Genomic DNA, 24,826 nt, shown 5'->3' with positions numbered 1-24,826 from the left:
GCATATTATTACTTGATTTCCTTTGAGCTGTACCATTGTCTTTTACTGTGTCCCAGTACATAAATGTTTTATCTTAAATGAAATCTCTCCTGGAGCTTTTGAGCCACGCTGTTCCAGGCTACTGCTCTTGGGGTGTCTGCTCAGCTGTGGTTCAGAGACCACCTCTTCATCCTTTTCACCTCTCTTGGATCCGATTCTTCTTTGGCTTGTTCCATCTTTCTGATGAAGCACTTCTTCATGTAGCTTCCTGAGAAAGGGAGTCAGAAGCTGTTTTTGATGCTTTGATGGCAGTCACACCTGCTGGGTATTTTAGCTATAGAATTTTGAGTGTGAACTCATCAGGGTTCCCTAGTACCCAAGGTTGGGTTGGGAAACCTACTGGCATTCATTTTATTGACTCTTTGTTAAGAATTGGTTCTTTGTTAAGAATTGGCAGAACATCTTAGGATCCTTTCTTTTAAATAAATTTTAGGAAATTTTCACAAAAAGGTCCTTTGAAGCATGCAGGTCTGTTAGTCCATTTTTCTGGGCATAGGAGGGCCCTTTCAGACTGCTAATACATTTTCCAGTTTTGCAGTATTTTTTCTTGGATGATTTTGTTGATGATTTCCTCGTATCAGTTTTCTTTTTGGAATACAGACTTTATCAGCTCTTATAATTTTCTTGTTTTTCATCCTTTTTCCTTTGTATTCTGGGAAATCACTTTAACCTATCTTCTAACCTTTACTTTTAAGTTATATTTTTGGTTTCTATGAACTTTTTATGTTCTCTGAATGCCCTTCCAGTGTTTGATCCACTGTTGGAATTTCTGCTTTTGTCTTTTTAATAAATGATAATATTTTGAAAATTTTTTCCCCTGGAAGGACTGCTTTCAACAGTTGCTCTTTCCTTATTTTTTTCATTTCTGTCTTTCATGTTTGAAGCTTTCCTCAAAATGTCTGGTGACTTGGCTTTTCACTTATATTCCCAGATGAGTAAAAGGCATTTGGAATAACTACAGGCTGGCAGGCCAGGGTACCAGTACTCTAGAGGCCAAGCACGACCAGGCAGCTCCAGGTTCCAAAAGCCCTTGTGGTCACTCATGGTGTAGTTGCTGTGCTTGCAGCCATGTCAGCCCTGTGCACCCATGGGCCCTATGTCCTCTCCCAGGCTCGGCACCTGCAGCACTAGGGACAGTGCTTCCTAACCACATCTCCTGCTGCAGCCTCACTTTCCTCCCTTCCCATGGACATGCCTGCTGCTGCCAGGTCCTGCCCCTTCAAGGTCTTGTCAGCCGTCCTTGTTTGTTTCTGTTCTCTGTATGGTGGCCCTGGGGTTGGGCTGGGTTGGTTACAGCTTTCTGTTCTCTAGTTTCCAAAACTGGTTAGTGGTCTTCTGTCCTGTTCTCTGTTCTTCACAGACTCATGTCATTGCAACAAAACAGAACAGCTAGATGGAAGTAAGGAAATAATTATACTTTCTATTTCAGGCAATTCTAGAAAGGAGGTGAAGTCAACTGCAAATGTCAAATTGACCATCTGTAACAAACCTTTATATTCTTCAGGTATAGACAATCGGACAGAAATATTAAGATTATGCAGGCGATTTATAAAGGACCAAGAAAAGCTCAGTTTGATTTATGCCAGAAAAGGTATTGCTGAACAAAAACGAGAGAAGGTTTGTATCTATTTTGAGAATTTGAGTGGTCAGAAATATTTTTTTTATATCAACAGATATATACTAAGGAAATAAGATTCTTGTCAGATATTTATTGCATGACAAAATTACAAAACCAGCAGTATATGAGTTAAAGTTACTTATGAACCAAAGATAATTCCTCTGACTAATGTAGATGTAAAGGACAGTGGTGACTCACTAATGAGGTCATGGGAATCTTGGAATGGGGCATGTGTGTGTAGTCCCTTGAATCTGAGGTTTGTTGTGGCTCACGGGCACTACCAGGACCTCATCCCTGCCCCTTATCTCAGACTCTCACTGCAGCTTGGCTTTGTTCTTCTCTGTGTACAGCTTGGCTTTCTCCATGTGGTAGAGACACAGCCTCCAATAATTCCTGAATTATCTTACAACTTTAGCTGCTGGAAAGGATTAGCCATAATCTTGCCCCACTTTGGGTCTGGGGCCACTGTGGAACCACATTACAACCAGCTGTTCTCTGGGGTACCTGGATGAAGAGGGAATGGTGAGCCCAGAGGAAAGGATGAGCAGGCCAGATGGATGGTCCTGGGTTATCTGCCAAAAGCAGTGACCTAGTACGGCATGAATTAAACATTTTTCAAAATGTGGAAATAATGGAAGAATTTGTTCAGCAACAGCTTCGGTATTACTTAAAAACCAGTAATTATGACAAAATTTTCAAGAAAGACAAGACTGTATGTTAAAAAAAAAAACAACTGAGTTTATTTTAATTCAGTTTAAATCTTCAGTCACTTAATTAACTTGCAAATCTGAGTATGAAGAAATTGAATGGTTCCACTATATCTTCTGTGGAAAGAAAATGGACATTTCATCTCTCTTATCTGTGTAAGAACAGCTATTCTCCTGAAGGCAAGGGTCCAAAATCAGTGCCTCAAAGTCCTCCCATGCTTCTTCTCACTGGCCCCACCACACATGGAGAGCGTTCTTCTTTGCCCACTCAGAAGTAGCCATGAGCTACTAATTAAGCCTGAAACCTAACTAGGTGTGCCTGAAGGAAATAAAAAGCAGAATATGAACAGAAGGAAAAGATAAAACCAGGATTGCTGGATAGAAATCAGAGTGGGATAGTTTGGTTTGATACAAATAAAGTCCTTTAATAAATGTAGAATGGCCTGCTGTGTGAGGCCATACATTCCCTCTGACACAGGTGTTCTCATCTGAAGCGGCTGACCTCTCAGTAAGAATGGCATCAGAAGTCCATGCGCTTTATTTATTGGGAGCATTGTGCTCAGTGGCAGGCACTGCGCTCATGCTAATGGTATAGAGGTGAATATGATATAAACATTCATGGAGCTACAACCCAGTGTGTACAACAGAACCAAAAAAATGAATGAGTTAAGATTATAGTGTGCAGTTGGAGATTAACCAAGTTATGCCCATGTGGGGAAGACTGTTAAAGTGAGAAAGCAAGCTTCTTTGAAAATGATATCTGAGGTGGGAACCAAATGATGAGAGAAAAACTGTGAAAAGACACTCTAGGCAGAGATGAACAGGTCCCACAGCCCTGTGTGGTGGAGAGTCGGGGTGACTCAAAAGCATGTGCAAGGCCAGCGTGGTGAGCAGGGTCAGGAAGAGCTGGGCTGTGGTGATATCCCTGGGCCTGTTAGCCAAGGGTTTTTTAAGAGGAATTAAGGGGAAGAAATGAAATATGGCTTTAAAAAATTCTAATTCAAGTTCTCTGAGTTTACAGATATTCACATTATTTTGTGATAAATGTTTAATCATACTGCTCATTTGATAGTAATTTTTATTTTGGATTTATTGTCTACCATAGACTGGTAAAGTGTAGGGACCAAACCATTTTGGGTAAAATTTATCATCAAATTCACCTTTATGTTAAAGATAAGTACTGACTGATCGTTTCATAGTTCATGTACTACAATTTTTTTCAATAAGAATTCTAATCTTCTTTCTTGGTTCTAATGATTATAGGAGATAAAGAGTGAGTTAAAAATGAAGCACGATGCCCAAGTCATTTTATACAGGAGTTACCGTCAAGGAGACCTTCCTGACATTCAGATTAAATACAGTAGCCTGATCACCCCCTTGCAAGCTGTGGCTCAGGTTGGTCCTTGAATGCTTTATTTTTCTATTGACTGATAAAAACTATTTATCAGTTCCGGGGGCTACCGTATGCCACACTGAGGTGTTGTGGCATACCACTGTGTGTGTGTGTGGCATAATGCTAGATGCTGAAATATGCTATATATTGTGTAAATTTTCCAAAACTTATATTGCTTATAATAATGTTATATCTGCATAGTCTTTGTTACTCTTTTTTAAGCTTTTTATTTAATCTAAATAAATATAGATTAACAGGAATTTGCAAAAATAGTACATAGTCCCATATACTCTTTATCTGGCGTTCCCCACTGGTGGTATCTTATTTAACCATTTATGTTGCTCTAGAAATTGACATTGGAACAACAGTGTTACCTGGACTGGACATAACCATTTTTTCCCTCGTGTGTGTGTGTGTGTGTGTGTGTGTGTGAGAGAGAGAGAGATTGATTCTGTGCAATTGTAGCATATGTACTGATTTATGTAACTACTATCACAGAAGAGCCCTTGAGTGTTATAGAGTGCTTTCACATTTCTTTCATTAGATTCTCCCAGTAATTTCGTGACATAAAGGCAGTTTTTTAGACACATTACAGATGAAGAACTGAAGGTTAGCAAAGAATGGATAATTTGGTTCAAACTTTGTATTCTTGCTGGGTGTGAAACTAAGACAACCCCCGCTTTGTTTTGATTCCTGGCCTAGTGTTTTTCTTCACCCCCATTATTTCCCAGTTTTTCTAGTGCTTTGCACATAATATTCACATCACTGCCTCAGAAATGATGCTGCCGCCTACTCTCCTAGGCATGGTTTGCATCTTCCCAGGTTGGATAGGTATGTGGTGTGTACTAATGATAGCAGGTTACAAGCCTGATACTGCTGAGACCCATGTCCCAAGTCAGATCATCTCTTTGGTGCTTGGAAAATATTGAGATGGTGAATATTGTTTTGAAAAAACGTGACTACATTTTTTTCTATTCTTTGAAAAGGAATATGTGTCCTTATATTTCTCAAATTCCAAATACTTTATTCAACAAGTGCTATATATGGAGCAGTTCCATCTGGATGCCAGGGACTGCTCTAAGCACTGAGGTGCAGCTGTGAACAGAAGAGACAAGGCCTTCTCTGCTGTCCAGGGGCTCCTCTTCAACATGAGTGTTGCACGCTAGAGAACTGAAGAGGAGCCTGTAAATTAGTCATTATAGCACATGTCCAGTGACAACATTCTGTTGCTCTGAAAACATTCTTTAGCTTAAGCACCATTGTATCATAATAGAAGAAGCATTTGGAACTCCCTGGGAAGTGAGGGAATTTGTGCATAAGACTCAAGATTTGGGTTCTAGATATGGGAACCTGTCTGCTGCAAGTTAAGTGAAAAAAGTTATTGAACAGATACCGTATGAGAGAGTGTGTGTTGTAGTAAAAGAACAACCCATGGCAGTGACTATCTTCATGTAGTATAATTGGGTTATTTTCTTTTTTGCTAATTTATATTTTCTGAAATTTTTTATAGCAACCATATAACTTTTATAAAGCAAATAAATTACAAAATAAAGAACAAATCAAGAACTTTTTATTCAGACACAGTTTTTACCAAGCAAAATAGTGTTCAGATCTTATTAATTCATGCATTCATGCCTTCCTTTAAAATATACAGACACTGCATGCTAGGGACTGTTCTTAGTACTGATGTCACAGGCACCAGTTCTTGTAGTCATGGAGTGTGAGGGTTAAAGCCATGAAAGATCAGGTAGCATTCTGTTAGAGTTGAATACACCAAACATTAAAAGCACAAAAATGGTTACTGATGGTTTTAACAGTTTAAATGGTCGTATTGATGGGACTTTGAAATTTTAAATTGGCATTTTATTTAAGCTTATCAGCTATCTTTAGCTTTATGATGATACTAATGTAAAGATAGTACTTAAAAATCTCATTTAATCTTTCTTGAAGATCTTATCAATTACTGCAGTGGTCACTTGATGTGCTTTAACTTGGCTAATCCTTACCACAGCCCTGAGATGTGTTCTGTTATCCCTGCTTTAAAGATGAAATATCTGAAGGTCCAGACTCACCCATGAGTTAAACTCTGTGGCTACATATGTGATTAAGCCAGCTTACATTATTTCTGGGTCCAAAATCCATGATACCACAAGTATATTTGGTTAAATTTCAAACACTAGCCATGTCAATGCCTGTTAAAACTTTCTAAACAGAATTGAGATGTAAATTAGATATGTTTGCAGAAATTTGTGTTTTCAAATAAAGCTCTGATAGTATTAGTGAATTGTAGCATTTTTACTTCAGATCCTAACTTGTCTTTGTTTTGGGTATTTTACAGAGAGACCCAATAATTGCAAAAGAGCTCTTTGGCAGCTTGTTTTCTGGAATTATAAGAGAGATGGATAAATACAAGACCAAGTCTGAGAAAAACAACATTACTCAAAAGTTGCTACAGGACTTTAATCATTTTCTTAACAGCACTTTCTCTTTCTTTCCACCTTTTGTCTCTTGTATCCAGGTAAGAGTCTATACATGCTTCATAAATATGCATTATCTACTTTCCCATCAAAAGACTGTGTCATAATAACTTAATTTGTTTCACAAACTGAAGCACAAGGTGTTTGAGTATATATACTCTGTATGGTTGGTTACCTCTTCCCAGAAGGGTTGTTGTGATTTGATTGTATTTTTTTTTTAAACAAGCTTATAGGAATGTCTGACCCTTGGTTTCAGCTCAGGTCATGATCTCAGGGTCCTAGGATCAAGCCCCACTCAGTGGGGAGTCTGCTTGAGAATTCCGTCTCCCCCTCCCCTAACTTGTGCCTGCTCTCTTTTTCTCTCTCTCTCTCTAAAATAAATGGATGAGTCTTTATTAAAAAAACAATAACAACAAAAACAAGAAACCCAAAAACCCCAAATTTATATTTGACTGAATAATTAGAAATCAGCCTTGGTATAAAAATGTTCTGATTTTGGGTGCCTGGGTGGCTGAGTGGGTTAAAGCCTCTGCCTTTGACTCAGGTCATGATCCCAGGGTCCTGAGATAGAGCCCTGCATCTGGCTCTCTGCTCAGCAGGGAGCCTTCTTCCCCCTCTCTCTGCCTGCTTCTCTGTCTACTTGTGATCTCTTTTTCTCTGTCAAATAAATAAATAAAATCTTTTTTAAAAAATGTTCTGATCAATAAGTCAATCCCTTCAGTAATTTGGTTAAGTCCTGCATGTTGTTAGTTGTTTTTGCTTATATACTGTTTCACCAGATTATTTCCTGCCTCCTGATTGCCTTCAACAGATTTTGATTGAGCATATTCCTGACTTTGTAAGTGGTGGGGATGGTGAGTGATGCAAAGAGGCACAAATCTCTACTTTCCTGGAATTACAATGGACAACAAACAATAAACAGAAGAATATAGAAGATAGCATGAAGTAGTCTTAAGTGTCACAGAACTTGAGTAGTACAGAAACACCAGTGTAATGTAGAGTAGTAATGAAGCAGGGAGAGAGACATCCTCTTGAACAGAGTGATACCACAGGGTGGTACCATGATAGATATTTAGATGGAGTGGTCAGAGAAGGCCTTCTAAGGCAGTACAGTTTGAGCATATATAGACATAGTTTCAGTTACTACTTAAAACGTGCTTTCTGGAAGGTTACATTTTCATGTAAGAAAGATTTCCTTTGCCATTTAAAACATGGATCATTACAAAGTCCCTAGTAAACTGTTTCAGTTCATTTTAATATTTTTAAATTTTTTAATTTAAATTAGATTTAATTAACATATAGGGTATTGTTAATTTCAGAGGTAGGATTTAGTGATTCATCAGTTGCATATAACACCCATGCTCATCCCATCAAGTGCCCTCCTTAATGCCTATCAACCGGTTACCCCATCCATCCCACCCACCTCTCCTCCAGCAACCCTCAGTTTATTTCCTATATTACATGTCTCTTATGGATGGTTTGTTTTCCTCTTTGTTTTCATGTTATTTTTATTTTTCCTTCCCTTCCCCATGTTCTTCTGTTTTTATATTTATTAAATTCCACATATGAGTGAAATCATATATGACCTTATTTTGCTAAAGTTCCATCCATGTCATTGCAAATGGCAAGATTTCATTCTTTTTGATGCCTGAGTACTATTCCATTGTATATATATATACCACACCTTCTTTATCCATTCATCTGTCTATAGACATCTGGCTCCTTCAATATTCTGGCTATTGTGGACATTGCTGCTATAAACATTGAGATGTAGGTGCCCCTTCAAATCACTGTTTGTATCCTTTGGATAGTGCTATTAATTGCTGGGTTGTAGTGTGGCTCTATTTCTAAATTCTCAAGAAACCTCCCTGCTGTTTTCCAGAGTGACTGTGCCAGTTTGCATTCTAACCAATAGTGTAAGAGGGTTCCTATTCCTCAGCATCCTCACCAACATCTGTGTTTCCTGAGTTGTTCATTTTGGCCACTCTGACAGGTGTGATGTTGAATCACATTGTAGTTTTGATTTTTATTTCCCTGATGCCAAGTGACATGCATTTTCTCATGGGTCTGTTGGCCATTTGTATGTCTTCTTTGGAAAAGTGTCTGTTCATGTCTTCTGCCCATTTCTTCACTGGAGTTTTTGGTTTTTTGGGTGTTGAGTTCGGTTAAGTTTTTTATAGGTTTTGGATACTGACCCTTTATCTGATAAGACATTTCCAAATATCTTCTTCCATTCTGTAGCTTACCTTAGTTTTGTTGACTGTATCCTTCACTGTGTTAAAGTTTTCTATCTTGATGAAGTCCCAGTATGTCATTTTTGCTTTTGTTTCGCTTGCCTTTGAAGACATGTCTAGTAAGAAGTTGCTGCAGCTGAGGTCAAAAAGTTACTGCTTGTGTTCTCCTCTAGGATTTTCATGGATTCCTGTCTCACATTTAGGTCTTTCATCCATTTGAGTCTACTCTTGTGTATAGTGTAAGAAAGTGGTCCAGTTTCATCCTTATGCATGTTGCTGTCCAATTCTCCCAACACCATTTGTTGAAGGTATTATCATTTTTCCATTGAATAGTCTTTCCTGCTTTGTTGAAGATTAGTTCACCATAGAGTTGAGATTCCATTTCTGGGTTCTCTATTTTATTCCATTGGTCTATGTGTCTTGTTTTTATACCAGTACCATACTGTCTTGATGATGACAATTTTGTACTGTAGCTTGAAATCTGGAATTGTGATGCCTCCAGCTTTGCTTTTCTTTTTCAACATTGCCTTGGCTATTCAGGATTAAATTTTAGGATTGTTTGTTCCAGTTCTGTGAAAAAAGTAATGATATTTTGATAGGGATTGCATTAATGTGTAGATTGCTTTGGGTAGCGTAGATATTTTAACAATGTTTGTTCTTCCTATTCATGAACATGGAGCATTTTTCCATATCTTTGTGTCTTCATCAATTTCGTTCATGAGTATTCTATAGTTTTCAGAATACAGATCCTTTGCCTCTTTGGTTAGGTTTATTCCTAGGTATCTTATGGTTTTTGGTACAATTGTAAATGGGATTGATTCCCTGATTTCTATTTCTTTTTCATCCTTGTTAGTGTCTAGAAATTCAACTGGCTTCTGGGCATTGATTTAATATCCTGGGACTTTGCTGAATTTCTGTATCAGTTATAGCATTTTTTTTGGTAGAATCGTCTGGGTTTTCTACAGAGTATCATGTCATCTGCAAAGACTGAAAGTTTGACTTCTTCTTTGCTGATTTAATGCTCTTTATTTCTTTTTGTTGTCTGATTGCTGTAGCCAGGACTTCAGTACTATGTTGAACAATTGTAGTGAGAGCGGACATCCCTGTCGTGTTCCTGACCTTAAGGAAAAGCTCTCAGTTTTTCCCCCACTGAGGATGATATTTACTGTGGATCTTTTGTATATTATGTATATGTATGTATATGTATGTATATGTATATCTTTTATGATATTAAGATATGTTTCCTCTCTAGCTACATGGCAGAGAGTTTTTATGAAGAAAGGATGCTGTATTTTGTTAAATGCTTTCTCTGCATCAATTGAAGGATCATATGGTTTTTGTCCCTTTTTTTATTGATGAAGTATATCACCTTAATTGATTTGTGGATGTTGAACCACCCCTGCAGCTCAGGAATAAATCCCACTTGGTTGTGGTGAATAATCCTTTTGATGTATTGTAGGATCCTATTAGCTAGTATCAGTGAGAATTTTTGCATCCATGTTCATCAGGGATATTGTTCTGTAATTCTCCTTTTCAGTGAGGTCTTTGTCTGGTTTTGGGATCAAGGTAATGCTGGCCTCATATAATGAGTTTGGAAGTTTTTCTTCCATTTTGTTTTTTGGAACAACTTCAGAAAAGGTGTTAATTTCTTAAATGTTTGGTAGAATTCCACTGGGAGGCCATCTGGCCCTGGACTCTTGTTGTTGGGAAGTTTTGGATTACTGATTCAATTTCTTTGCTGGTTATGGGTCTGTTCAGGTTTTCTATGTCTTCCTATTTCAGTTTTAGGAGTTTATATGTTTCTAGGAATGTATCCATTTCTTCCAGATTGCCTAATTTCTTGGTATATAATTCCTCGTGATATTCTCTTATAATTGCTTGTATTTATTCAGTGTTGTGATCTCTTATCTTTCATTCATGATTTTATTGATTTGGGTCCTTTCTCTATTCTTTTTGATAAGTTGGGCTAGGGGTTTTTCAATCTTACTAATTCGTTCAAAGAACTAGCTCCTAGTTTTGTTGATCTGTTCTGTTTTTTGTTTTTTTTGTTTTCTTAATTTCTATATCATGCATTTCTGCTCTAATTTGTATTATTTCTCTTCTGCTGGATCTAGGTTTTATTTGTTGTTCTTTACCCAGCTCCTTTAGGTGTAAGGTTAGGATATATATTTGAGACCTTTCTTGCTTCTTGATACTTCCCTCCTAGGAAGGCCTTTGCTGCATCTAAAGATTCTGAACTGTTATATTTTTATTTTCATATGCTTCCATATATTTTTAAAAATTCTATTTGGGGCACCTGGGTGGCTCAGTGGGTTAAGCCTCTGCCTTCGGTTCAGGTCATGATCTCAGGGTCCTGGGATCGAGCCCCACATCAGGCTCTCTGCTTGGTGGGGAGCCTGAGATAGAGGCTCTCTATCTGTCTGCCTCTCTGCCTACTTCTGCCTACTTCTGATTTCTCTGTCTGTCAAATAAATAAATAAATAATCTTTTAAAAAATAATAATAAAATAAAATAAAAATTCTTCTTTAATTTCCTGGTTCACCCATTCATTCTTTAGATGGATGCTGGTTAACCTCCATGTATTTTTTTGTTCCTTCCAAATTTTCTTTTGTGATTACATTCAAGTTTTAAAGCATTGGTTTGAAAGTGTACATGGCACAATCTTGGTTTTTTTTGTACTGGTTGGAACCTGATTTGTGACCAAGTATGTCATCTGTTCTGGAGGGGACATTCCATGTGCACTCAAGAAGAATATGTATTCTGTTGCTTTAGAATGAGATGCTCTGAATGTGTCTGTGAAGTCCATCTGGTCCAGTGTGTCACTCAAAGCCTTTGTTTCCTGTTTATCTTCTGTTTGACTATCTGTCCATTGGTTTGAGTGAGGTGTTAAAGCTCCCTACTGTTATTGTATTATTATCAATGAGTTTCTTTAATTTTGTTATTAATTGGTTTATATATTTGGATGCTTCCAAGTCAGGGGTAGAAATATCTACAATTATTAGACCTTCTTGTTGAATAGATTCTTTTTATTATGAAGTTGTGTCCTTGTTTACCTCTTTGGTTTAGAAACTAGTTTGTCTCTTATAAGGATGGCTACTCCAGCTTTCTTTTCATGTCTGTTAAGATGATAAATGGTTCCCGTCCCCTCACCTGTCACTCTCAATCTGGAGGTGTTTGGGGATCTAAAATGAGTCTCAGCATATTGATGGATCTTGTTTTGTTATCTAATCTGATACTCTGTGTCTTTTAATTGGAGTATTTAGTCCATTTACATTCAGAATAATTCTTGAAGGAGATGACTTTAGTGCCATATATTACTTGTAAAGTCAGCGTTTGTATAAATTGTCTCTGTTTCGAGGTGCCTGGGTGGCTCAGTGGGTTAAAGCCTCTGCCTTCAGCTCAGGTCATGTTCCCAGGGTCCTGGGATCGAGCCCCGCATCAGGCTCTCTGCTCAGCAGGGAGCCTGCTTCTCCCTCTCTCTCTGCCTGCCTCTCTGCCTGCTTGTGATCTCTGTTTAATAAAAGAATAAAATCTTTAAAAAAAATTGTCTCTGTTCCTTTCTGATCTTTTTTTATTTTTGAGCTCTCTCTTCCCTCAAAGGATCCCCTTTAATATTTCTTGCAGGGCTGTTTTAGTATTCATAAATTCTTTCAGTTTTTGTTTGATCTGGAAACTCTATCTCTCCTTCTATTCTGAATGACAGCCTTGCAGGATAAAATACTCTTGGCTGCATTTTTTTTCCCATTTAGCATGTTAATTATGTCATGGCAGTCCTTTCTGGCCTGCCAGCTCTCTGTGGACAGGTCTGTTGCCAGCCTTATGTATCTACCCTTATCAGTTAAGGACCTCTTGTCCTGAGATGCTTTCAGGATTTTCTCTTTATCAGTGAAGTTTGTAAGCTTTACTATCTTATGTTGGAGTGTTGACCTATTTTTATTGATTTTGTGGGGGATTTTCAGTGCCTCCTGGACTTGAATGCTTTTTCTTCCCCAGATTAGGGAAGGTCTGTTCTATAATTTGTTCAAAGAAACCTTCTTCTTCCCCTCTCTCTTTACCTTCTGGACCTCTATTACTCAAATATATTTTGCTTTATGGTATCACTGATTTTTTGAAGTCTCCCTTGGTAATCCAGTAGTAGTTTTTGTCTCTTTTTCTCAGCTTCCCTATTTTCCATCATTTTGTCTTCTATATCACTGCGTCTCTCTTCTGCTTTGTTTATCCTAGCCTCCATGTTTGACTGCATCTCAGTATAGCATTTTTAATTTTGGCCTGATTAGATCTTAGTTCTTTTATTTCTACAGTAAGGGAGTCTGTAGTGGCTTCTCTGCGTTTTTCAAGCCCAGCGTGTATCTTTATAATTGTTTTGATTTCTAGTTCCAATATGTTACTTGTATCCATATCGATTAAATGCCTACCAGAGAATAGTACCGCCTGTTCTTTCTTTTGCACTCATTTTCTCCATCTAGTCATTGTTTTCAGAAAAGTAAGGAGGAAAGAATAAAACAAAACAGCAGAAACAGTAGTAATAACCACCACAACAAAAACCTCAGGAAGTTGCTTCTGATATATGCTGTGTACATTCTGCTATTGTGTTTTGGCTGCTCTTTCCCACTGGTACTTCCTCTGTAGCATTCCTTCTTGCTTGCAATGGAGTGTTTTGACCCTTAAGTACGTATGGTTTGATTTGTCTGTCAAGTTAAGTTTGTAAAGGAAAAAAGGAAAAAAAAGAGAAGAAAAAAAAGACAAAACAAAAACAAAGCCTGACCTAAAACAAGAGAAAGGAAAACAGAACAAAAATGGATACAAACAGACAAACTGTAAGCGTGATTCTAGAAAGTAAGAAACAAGGAAGGAAAGAAGAGTAGGGAAAGAAGAAAAGAGAGAAAAAAGTAGCCAGGCTCAAAAAATAAGAGAAGGAAACAATCAAACCAACAACTGAACAAAAGATTATCAGCCTGATACAAAAAAAAGGAAGAAAAAGGAAAAAAAAGAGAGAGAGAAAGGGGGAAAAATAGATGATTAAAGGATGAAGAATAAAAAATAAGAAACAGAAAAATGAAAAAAGCATTAGAAATTAAGAAAAGGGGAATCAAAAACAAAAAAGAAACAAGCTTTGTCCTGTTTCCACTGGAATGTGATGTTTTGGTACTTTCTTTAATCAGTGGACTTGGTAGATTGTGGACTTGTGTTTGTCTTCTTTGGAGAGGTTTGCTGGACTGGTTCACAAGGTGACTTGCTTTTATAAAAATGCCCCTGCTAGGTGCTGGGGTGCAAGATGTAGTGTAGGAGACTCCAGAGTCCACTGGAGGTGTTGTGTTTCTCTTTGAAGTCCTTCTGTGCTGGTGGTGGGAGGGAAGTAGGAGGGATGGTGGAGGATGTGGAAAATGGTATCACCCAGCCCTCCTTTCTCCGGGGAGTGGAACTCCCAGCCACTGTTCAGGAGCCCTCTGAGAAGAGCAAACAGTCTCCTGTGTCCTGTGGTTTTATCAGTTCCCTGCCCTAACCTGTCTGTGCCTAGACTATTGGCACACCCAGAGCCACAGATCTGTATTTTATCTCTGGCTGGTGGTTGATATTCAAAACTCCCAAGTTTTAAAGGGCATAATAAGGTGTAGGCCCACTCCCAAACCAGGAGGAGAGGCTTGGGTTGTGTCAAGCCCCATACTATCCGGAAAAACCATAGCTCAGTACATGTGCAGAGCCTACAATTTATTGTAATGCTCAGTGAAAAGCTGGAACCAGGTTATTGGCAGTATACACTCAACTCTGTCCCCTACTCCCCTCTGTCCCAGAAAAGCCTTTGCAGACGCTTGAATCTATTGTGGCAGATAGCAAAAACTATGACCAGGCTAATTGCATGTGCTCCAGTCTCTGCTTTCTGCTTAGTTCAGCCACAGAAAAGCAGCCACTCAGCGCACACAGGTTTAAGTCTGTTGTGGCTCACAGCAAAATGTTACTAAGAGGCTTTCTGCCCTCTGAACACACCTGTGACTCTGCTGATGAGCACCGATCAATGTTTCCAGCTGGCCTTTGGTCCTTTGAGAGGCAAAATATGCTCTTCCAAATGATCTCTGGAATGGGTGTGATCTCACCCTATTCAACCTAAGGGATCTCCTCACTTTGGCTTATTGTGTGGTTCTTACCCACTGGGCTCTTTCCCACAGTCTCCTTCTTCCTGGCTTGGCTCTGAGAAACAGATTCTGTCCCCTTCAGGGCCTTGTGGCTTTCCTCTCCACCAGTTCAGGGCTCTGAACTTTATATCTGCCCCCCTACTCTTGCTCCAACTGTGCAGATTGTTTCCTTAATCCTCTGATTGTCCCAAAACACTTAAATATTGATCAAGCTGTATTTGAAGGACATGGCAAGTTCAGGATCCCCCTACTACTCTACCATCTTAACTCCATCCTCCAAAGCCCATTTTTGTAATTTTGTAACTAGTAACCTCCCTGGAGTAATTTAAAGTATATATTCTTTAATATTATTTATCAGTAGCTTTGGTTTGCAAACTAATTGGGTAATAATTCCCTACTATGAAATACTAGGTTTTCCTGTTTTATTCTTTCCTATGTAGCATGAAGCTATTAATACAGTTTCTTTTTATATATTCTATTTTTATTGGTTTAAATATAAGTAGAGTTCCTTCATTGTTTTTTTCTTGGCTACACTAAAGATAAAATTTGAGAAATTGTATTGAATTAGCCAGTATTTCAAAGTAAGTTTCTCTTTACATTGTATTCCTAAGTAATTTTTTAAATTCTGAATTCCTAGCTTTGTCCCCAAATTTATTTTAAAAAGCTAGTTTTTTCCATTGCTGTTTAAGAGTCATTAACTATCATTAAGTAAATACATGATTTTTACTCATTCTAGAGCTTGTATTCGGCATTGCCTACGGAAAAAGCAGTATGCATGCAAGTCAGTGCCTGCAGTTGGCAGCATTTGCTATTATGATTTTCTGTTTGTGGTTCATACCTGAAAGTATGATTGTTTTCCTCTTTTTATGCCATCTTAGTACATTTGCATGGCATTCACATGAGTTCTTATTCTAGCAAGCACTCTGTTGAGATGCCATTGCCCAGCCATGACATCCCAGAATGAGTTTCTTGTCTGCTGTATATCCTGTATTTGTCAGAGTATCCTAACTATATACATTAAACTGGAAGAAAAACCCATTTGGCCGTTTTTCCATGACACAGTCAGTGACTAGCAAACGGATAATTGATTTGGTGTCCTACATATATGCTATTCACTGCTTGTTTGATCTTTATAAAAATTTTGATTTTCCATATGGTTTCACTTATTTGTGGAGCATAACAAATAACATGGAGGACATGGGGAAATGGAGAGGAGAAGGGAGTTGAGGGAAATTGGAAGGGGGAGGTGAACCATGAGAGACTGTGGACTCTGAAAAACAACCTGAGGGGTTTGAAGGGCCAGAGGGTAGGAGGTTGGGGGAGCCAGGTGGTGGGTATTAAGGAGGGCACAGATTGCATGGAGCACTGGGTGTGGTGCAAAAACAATGAATACTGTTACGCTGAAAAGAAATTAAAAAAAATTTTTTTTTAAATTTTCTTTTACAGAGCACTTATTGATATTGTATGTGTGAATCTCTATTTAAGAACTATGGAATATATGAAATGAAGAAATGTTTCTTGCCTTCACCTAATACAGTGAGATAAGGGTCCAAACAAAGAATACTGTTATTCCAGTAGATTGTCATCATTTTGAAAATTAGGCTTCATTACTTTATTCTGTTTTGGAATTTATAAAAAGTGAAATCAGCTGAAGATTTTTTGCTTAGCAAATCATTTTTATAGAGTAAAATGATACTGTCAACAAGATTATACAGAATAGTCGATCCTGAAAATAGACTTACAGAACTCATTCAAATTATAAGAATACATTTACATATAAAGGAATGATACACCAGTAATAGTTGTTTACTTATTTAAAACTTTCACAAAAGACTTCTGTTGGCAAGTGGGAATAAATCTTACGCTATATGCCATCAGGGACAGCACTGTTGATTACAATGTCTGGAACACAGAGGGCATTTGGTAAATACAGAATGAGTTGATTCCTTGAAAATTAAAAGTATACTTATTTTAAAGATTTTATTTGTTTATTTGAGAGGAAGCAAGTGAGCATGTGTGCACATGTGTGACCTTGCATTAGCAGGGAGAGGGAAAGGGAGATGGAGAATCTCTTAAGCAGACTCTGCTGAGCATGGATTCTGATGTGGGACTTGATCTCATAACCCTGAGATCATGACCTGAGTTGAAACCAACAGTCAGATGCTCAACTGACTGAGCCACCCAAGAGCCCCCAAAATATATGTATTTTAAAATAGTCTTATATAATTCAATAGAGAGGTTATATAATCTCTCTAAATTAGAATGATGTTATCTCAAAATCTGACACTTTAGCTGAGACACTTTGCTGTGTTATTGACTGAAACAGAATTTTATTTGGATTTTCTTTCCTATACCACTAGTTCCTTCTAATAGTGACGTTTTTGTTTGCTAGCTTGAAGAATCTATATTCTTTCACGTCCCCTGATGTAGAACTTAAGTTGGCTTGATCAGACATAGCAAGTGGCCCGTGTATGGCACAGCTGCAAGGAAAGTGTGTTTGTGGCTTAGGGGGGACTATCTTTTCCACATATCTGCATGTATGTGCATGCACAGACATATACACAAGAACTATGTGCACACATTCAGGTTTGTTTTAATGAAAATACTATCATCCTTTTTATAATATTCTGATTTGTAGCATATTTTTTATTGGTGTATATAGGATGCTCAAATTGAGAGTTACAAAATAAAGGTCATATAAAAATCCCTGAAATCCTCTAATTCAATATTATTGTGAATAAGTTAGCCCCTGGTTGAAAGGAGATGAGAAAAACGATGTTAAATAGTATAACAGAGATAATTATACCTATTCCTTGGTAATTGGGTATGAAAGCTGTGTGTTTCAGCTGTTTTTCTCACCAGTTCAGGCTAAATATTCCTGGGAACTACAATTGTTGTTTGGATATATAATTTATATATACAAAATTTTTTATGTTTTGCTATTGGTTTTCTTGCTTTAAATTAACCTCTGAATTGGAAGTGTAAAAATAAAAGATCATTTCCTCCTTTAAGCAAGCTGAATGTTAAGGAAATTTTGTTAATAGAATTACACAGAGAAATTTTTATTTATGTCAAAATGTTCTTTTATATTTAGTAACATGACTTACTTGTGAAGATACAGTCAAAGTACCACAGGCAAAATAGCTGCATATGTTTGTGGTTTCACAGGAAATCAGTTGCCAACACACAGACTTGCTGAGCCTCGACCCAGCTTCTGTCAGTGCTGGCTGCCTGGCCAGTCTACAGCAGTCTGTGGGTGTCCGCCTTCTCGAGGAGGCCCTGCTCCACCTGGTGCCTCAAGAACCACCTGCCAAGAGGTTTCGGGGGAGGACTCACCTCTCTCCTGATGTCGTCAGATGGATGGAACTTGCTAAGTAAGCTCTGTGATCCAGACTGTTGGGAGAACAGTGAATTTGACTGAAGTAATAAGGAAAAACTTCTCATGCTCATGAAAAATGAGCAAATAAAGTTGATTGTAACACTTCTGTGAAGTTTTTTTGAAAAACTTCTCTGGCAAGGTACCATTCCTTAAGTCAAGAGTAGTTGTCCCAACAAGGAATGTCTTTCCTCAGGAAAGAGAACATCAATGAAACTTGTTCTTTCAGTATACAGTCTTTTTGGACTGAGGGTGTTATTTATCAAGTTTAGTTTCCTATAAAGTGTGGCCATAACTTAGAGTTTTATATGTTTTTACTGCTTCACTAAACTGAATAGAGGATAATCCATTATTTTTAGCAGGACTCAAACTTTTAGAAACAATTTAATCCAATTACTTTGTTTATTTGGAAAAAAAACAAATTCCGTTTTGTCATTATGCCCTTTTGCATTATGTCTGATCTTTTTCCTTACTTGTGGTTTTATCATAAGAAAGCCAGTGCCTAATTCTGAGAAGGATGTTAGATTGAAATTAAATTTGAACTTCTGTTTTATAGTGCTGATTTTTAGATCTTCAGGTTCTAGGAAAAAGAGTAAAGGTAAGGGTGGGGAATCCTTGAACTATTTACTGTTTTATAGTCATTTTTATCTTTCTCTCTTGAATACTGTGTGTTAGTAAGACATTGTGTCATGTGCTAAGAAGAATTAGACATGTCTCCCCAGCTCACAAAACTAGCAACCAGTAGGAAATGTATGTACTTACATGCATAACTAATCATACCTCAAATGGAAAGCGTTGCGGTCTCTTGAGAGGCATGTAAATACCAGGGCAGTTCAGAGGGTACATCTTGGCTAATACTGATTCTACTTAGTAACCATTTTTATTCCGTTGTTTCACACGTGCAAGTGAACAGTCACTAGCACTTTGTATATTTAATATTTTCAGGGAATGAGAAACTCATCTAATGTGTATTTATTGGGTAAATGTAATACACAACTTTTAAGATCCTAAACTTTAAACATTTGCTTCTTACTTTATTTAAATACTTCCTCATACTTTTGGGGCTCCTTGGCGGCTCAGTCAGTTGAACATCCAACTCTTGGTTTTTGCTCAGGCCATGATCTCAGTGTCATGAGACAGAGCTCTGCTTCGGGCTCCACACTCAGTGGGGACTCTGCTTGGGATTCTTTCTCTCCCTCTACCCCTCCCCGTGCTTGAGCTCTCTCTACTCTCTTTCCCTCTAAAATAAATAAATCTGCAAAAGAAATACTTCCTCATACTTTTGTATATATAATATTTTGCATTCCTTTCAAACAGAGTACTAAGAACATAATTTTGCCTGTTCATGACATGTCATGGTCATCATTTTGACTATGTTAAAGTGTGTATTATCCTGGGAACATGGGGACAGTGCAAGGTGGATATGAGACTGATCTCTTTTCTGAGTTACTGGAAAATGTTTGTAGTTTCACCTCCTTTTAGGCTCTTAGACTGTAAGCTGTTAAGATACCTCCCCATCTCCTCACTTCTGCCTCTGGTTTGTTACCCATAACCCTCTACAAACAGAGGAAAGAGAAGGCCATATCTACTAGATTTTTATCTAAATTTGGAATCCTGGGGCTCCTGAGTAGCTCAGTCAGCTAAGCATCTGCCTTCAGCTCAGGTCATGATCCCAGGGTCCTGGGATCTCAGGCTCCCTGCTCAGCTTTGGAATCTGTTTCTCCCTCTTCCTCTACACCTCCTGCCTCCTCTTGCTTTCCCTCTCTCTCACTTTCTCTCCAATAAATAAAATCTTTAAATAAATAAATAAATAAGTGAATGAATAAATAAATTTGGAACACTTGGGCTCTGACAGAGTCCTTAAGGCTTTTTATTTATTTATTTGTTTGTTTGTTATTTATTTATTTTTTGATGTAAGAAGTACATGAGATTTCATACTGAGAAAGGACCAAACTGCAGGAAAGCCAAAGAGGAAGCTGTCCTCGCTTGGCTGGCCAGGTGATTGTAGCTTCGGGAAGAGATGACATTTGTGTTGAGACCTAAAAGATGGGGGGAAAATTCCAGGGAAAGAGAACAAGCTTATTAACACTTACTTGAGAATATCTTGGTGGGGAAGCTTCGTTGATGGGGTGAAGAAGATTTTTGTTAATGTGAAGCGAGGAATGAGTGCTCTAGCAAATAGGCTGTAAGAAAATTACTTGTCAGTAGAATCGAGATGACCCATAGCATGTGGATTAAAACATGGTCTTATTAGGATCAGGATTAATTTTTACTCACTCTGGATTCTTGACTATGTTCCAAATTTTAGGTATAGACAGGATTTCAAATTAGTCACCCAGTGATATGTGTGATGTTACTGTAATGGATTAACACAGAATGGTCTTATTATGGTGAGGCAATTTATCCATTGTAAATTTTAGGATATTTTCATAATTCACTCTAAAGGTACTTTAGAATAATCTTTGTGTCCTGTATGACTAAAGTAGTAAAACCTGATGGTAACTAAACAATGTCTAAGATTTTATATTTTTATAAAACAAAAATAACATATATCCTTTTTGGCTAACATAATGTGGTCGCTTAATTTAGTATCATTTCATTAGAACAAACACTTAAAAAATATTGGCATATTCATTGATTTGGACTTTTTGTTTGTTTCTTTAGACTATATAGGTCAATTGGAGAATATGATGTCCTCCGCAGTATTTTTAGCAGTGAGATAGGAACAAAGCAAGTCACTCAGAGTGCTATATTAGCAGAAGCAAGAAGTGATTATTCTGAAGCTGTTAAACAGTATAATGAGGTAAAATTTATCTCTAGCAAATATGTCAGTTGCTTAAACACTTTTGTTATCTGAATGGAAAAACTGCTAGCTTTAGAATTCAGAGTTTCATAATGTTTCAACTTTATTCCTTAGTTTTTACAGAAAGGTTAATGGCAGGAAATAGTTTCATAATAACCAAATGTGAAATAATTATTGCTTTATCTCTTATTCTCTTTAACATCACTGAATAGAAGAGAGAGCATTTCCTATCAAATATTATAAAACTATGAGATGCTATTTCAATATGTGTTGTTATTACATAATTCTATTTGGGTAGATCATTTTCCTTCAGTAAATAAAAACCTTATGAAGAGGTAGGTAAGAATTGGTTTTGAGAAGATGACTGTAAGTTCAATCTTGTACATTTTGCGTTTGGAGTTGCCAATGGCTATCCAGTTATAGATGCCTAGCAAGTAGTTGAAATTCAGAGTCTGTGATCTAAGAGATGGTTGAATGAGCAATACAGAATAAAGTCATCTACAATTTTCAGTAAATGTCTTATTTTCTAATTTTCAATCTAAGAATTCTTTAAGTGGTAAATAAACCACAGTATTGATTTAAATAAAATTTTAGGTCATTCAGAGTCTTTAGTTAACTGGCTTCTTTCATAAGTTTCTCAGAGAGATAGTTTCCTCTTGGTTTTTATGTTTATTTGTTCCCATAAGGTTTGTTTTGATTTATTCCATTCAGTATTACTGTTTTCCCTTTTCTCTCCCTTTGCCATAAATCTGAAAATGATTGTCCTTAACATGAATGTTAACACTACCTATAATACAGATGCTTTCATTTACATTCTTACCAACTTTGTAAAATAAATTTATGAACTTTTCTTCATGAGGCTCTCAATAAACAAGAGTGGGTGGATGGTGAGCCTACGGAACCTGAGAAGGATTTTTGGGAGCTTGCATCCCTCGACTGTTATAACCAGCTTGCTGAGTGGAAATCATTGGCATACTGTTCTATAGTCAGCATTGATAACGAAAGCCCTCCAGATCTAAATAAAATGTGGAGTGAACCATTTTATCAGGTGGGTAGAATTTTTTTTTAATTTATTTATACATTTAGAGATTCATTTATTCATTTTAGCACAAGCAGAAGAGACAGAGGGAGAAAGAGAGAGAATCTCAAGCAGACTCTACAGTGCCTGGAGCCCAACTCAGGACTTGATCACATGACCCTGAGACCATGACCTGAGCTAAAACCAAGAGTCAGATGCTTAACTGACTGCACCACTCAGGTACCCCTGATAGAATTTTTTTTCAGGTCACTGAGATAAATATTTTAGATGGTAAGCTGTTTTCTAATTAAGTTGCTTAAAACTTTTAAAAAACAAAGTAGTAGTTGTAAAGTATTGGGATATTTGTATAGCCTGACGCCCCGCATGAACTCCATAATATTGTTAAATCTCTTATGACTTTTGACTAACCCTTTCCAAATAAATGGGATCCATTTAAAAATAAATACTAACGTCCGTGCATGACTCCATGGAAGAATATTTCATGGTGTCTCTGCCCTGAGTCACAGGCTACGTATGGTACGTATGGGGTAGCCCTCACCCCTGAAGTGGGACAGTTTCCCTCTCATGGGATCACCCAGACTCTTGGAGGGAAGCAGCTCACCTGGTCCCCATAATACAGCTGACTTGCCTGTGCTTGTAGATTACTCACTTGTATGTAACACCCAATGATCTTTCAGCTAAAAGTGGCTCCCATTTTCTATAAAACATGTTCCCGTGTATTTTGTGGTTACAAAATGAATAATTTTAAGTGAATGTGTTTTAAAAATTATAGTTTTAGGTTTGAAGCATCACATTAGCTCTAAGTTTTGACCTGAAAAGTTATACCAAAGTATGTTATAAAATAATTAAGCATACTCATATTGGCTTTCTAAAGTTACAAGTAGAGTCTTCTGCTCCTTAGGAGACCTATCTACCTTACATGATCCGCAGCAAGCTGAAGTTACTGCTTCATGGGGAGGCTGACCAGTCCCTGCTGACGTTTATTGATGAAGCTGTGAACAAAGAGCTTCAGAAGGCTCTTATAGAGCTGCACTATAGTCAAGAATTGAGCCTTCTTTATATCTTACAAGATGATGTTGACAGAGCCAAATATTATATTGAAAATTGCATTCAGAATTTTATGCAGGTAATGCAGTTGCACCAGTCTGAAACGTACCCTTTCTTTGATACTTTTAATCGTCAGTAAACTCATGAATTTAAAAAAAAAAAAAAAATCAAGTGGAAATTTTCTTTTACTATTTGATTCCACCCATTTCCTTCTTTTCTGTTCTTCCAGTTTCTTCTACACTCTGTCCTTTGTCTTAATGCATTTTTAGTCTCTTTTTTTTTTCTGTTTTAAAAAGTTTGATTTTTTTCTTTTTTCCTTACGTTTTTATCTTTCTGACACTGTTAAAGAACACTTGAGGGGTAGACTTTTCATCTAGATTGGCTGAATGGAAGTTGGTTGCTTTGTAACGAACATGAATTTTCCCTGTTCATTTTTTACCATTTTGCCTTCTTTCCTGTTTGCTTTTATAAGAATGTTCTGATGTTTGTTCTTAAAGTCAGTGTCTTTATAGAGCCTATTAACATTTATTATTGGCTTATATTGATCATAGAGGCATAACCATTCATTGTCTTTATTTTGTATTTTGTTTATTTTTTAAGTAGGCTTCATGCCCAGTTTGGAGCCAGTGTGGGGCTTGAACTCAGGGAGATCAAGATCTGAGTCAAGATCAAGAGTTGGTTACTCAACCAGCTGAGCCACCCAGGCACCCCAAATTTTGAATTTGTTTAGTACATTCATGGGGTAGTTTATCAAAGAAGGAATTGGCTTCTGCGATTGGCAGTTTTATACTATAGGACATTGTGATTTTTAAGAACTGGTGATGAATAGAGGCAACAATGCCTAATTGTGTTGATTTTATTGACTTCTTTGAAACAAAATGTAATTAAAACCTAAATTATTTTTAAAAACTTAAACCATTTGTGAATTGCTTCTGTGAGCTAACTATTAACTATTCTGAGACACATTCTGTAATTGATGCAGGGTAGTTGGTATATTTTATATTATAGAGAACTGTATTAAAGTTTAAAGTAGTAAATTTATTTATAAGCAATGTTAAATATCTTTTTTCTAGAATTACTCAAGTATTGATGTCCTCTTACACAGAAGTAGACTCACCAAATTGCAATCTGTACAAACTATAATAGAAATTCAGGAGTTCATCAGTTTTATAAGCAAACAAGGTAATTTTTTTAATCTACCATTTTTTTCTTTTATAATTATAGAAACATTTTGGTATGATTTTACTTAGTGGAAGTACATGTTTCTTAACATATGGGTAAGAAAATACCTTGAGTTCATTCTACAAATACATATTTTGACATCACTGAAGTAAATGTTTAAAATAGTCAAGCACTATTCTAGATACTGAAGATGCAAAGCCAAATAAAATGTATTGCCTAGCTTGACAAAGCTTTCAAAAGAGTGGGGTAATCCCTACACAATGTGATTCCTACTGAGGCAGAGGAAAGTCCCATGTCAAATATGGTAACAGAATCTGCCCTGGACTGAAGGGTGCGGGAGGCTCCTGGAGGAAGGGCCTGAGTTGAGTGTGTAAAAGGCAGGGGGGCTCACAGAAAGTCTGTCTTACAGAAAGCCTGCAGTGTCCCAGATAGGCTGGAAGTTCAGTGACTGGGTGCCGCATGCCCTGGCCTGAGGGGAGATAAAACTGCTGGCAGCAGTGTGCAGACCCTAAAGGTCTTTCTGCTGCCAGCAAGTAGATTTTATCCTGGCACCTATGGGAGGCCACCCAGAGTCAAAGGGAAAGAGTACATCTTTGCATCAGATATACATCTTAGTTATAAGTTGGAATTTCAGCTTGTATGTTGAATAACTAAAAAATAAAAATGAAAGGCACTATCAGTACTAATAAAAATTGGTATTCATATATATCTACAACTGATCATACTCTAAATTTGGAGAATTCTTTTCCAAGTACATATTGTTAATGACATAATTAATGA

The 24,826-nt window shown here is 37.2% G+C and overlaps 1 protein-coding gene across 1 annotated transcript in view; it reads left to right on the top strand.

Annotated features, from left to right (window-relative positions):
* PRKDC (protein kinase, DNA-activated, catalytic subunit) overlaps nucleotides 1-24,826 on the top strand; it is a 242,091-nt gene that overhangs the window by 169,730 nt on the left and 47,535 nt on the right. Inside the window, exons 60-67 of the mRNA XM_059394562.1 lie at nucleotides 1,544-1,656; nucleotides 3,628-3,759; nucleotides 6,096-6,275; nucleotides 17,768-17,973; nucleotides 20,640-20,778; nucleotides 21,638-21,826; nucleotides 22,719-22,943; nucleotides 23,938-24,046. Coding sequence (XP_059250545.1) covers nucleotides 1,544-1,656; nucleotides 3,628-3,759; nucleotides 6,096-6,275; nucleotides 17,768-17,973; nucleotides 20,640-20,778; nucleotides 21,638-21,826; nucleotides 22,719-22,943; nucleotides 23,938-24,046 — 1,293 coding nt within the window. The remainder of the gene's footprint in view (nucleotides 1-1,543; nucleotides 1,657-3,627; nucleotides 3,760-6,095; nucleotides 6,276-17,767; nucleotides 17,974-20,639; nucleotides 20,779-21,637; nucleotides 21,827-22,718; nucleotides 22,944-23,937; nucleotides 24,047-24,826) is intronic.

The sequence above is a fragment of the Mustela nigripes genome, chromosome 3, assembly GCF_022355385.1.
Source record: "Mustela nigripes isolate SB6536 chromosome 3, MUSNIG.SB6536, whole genome shotgun sequence".
Taxonomy (NCBI): Eukaryota; Metazoa; Chordata; class Mammalia; order Carnivora; family Mustelidae; genus Mustela; species Mustela nigripes.
Note: the sequence above shows the minus strand (reverse complement) of the source record. Positions and strands in the feature narration are given on the sequence as shown.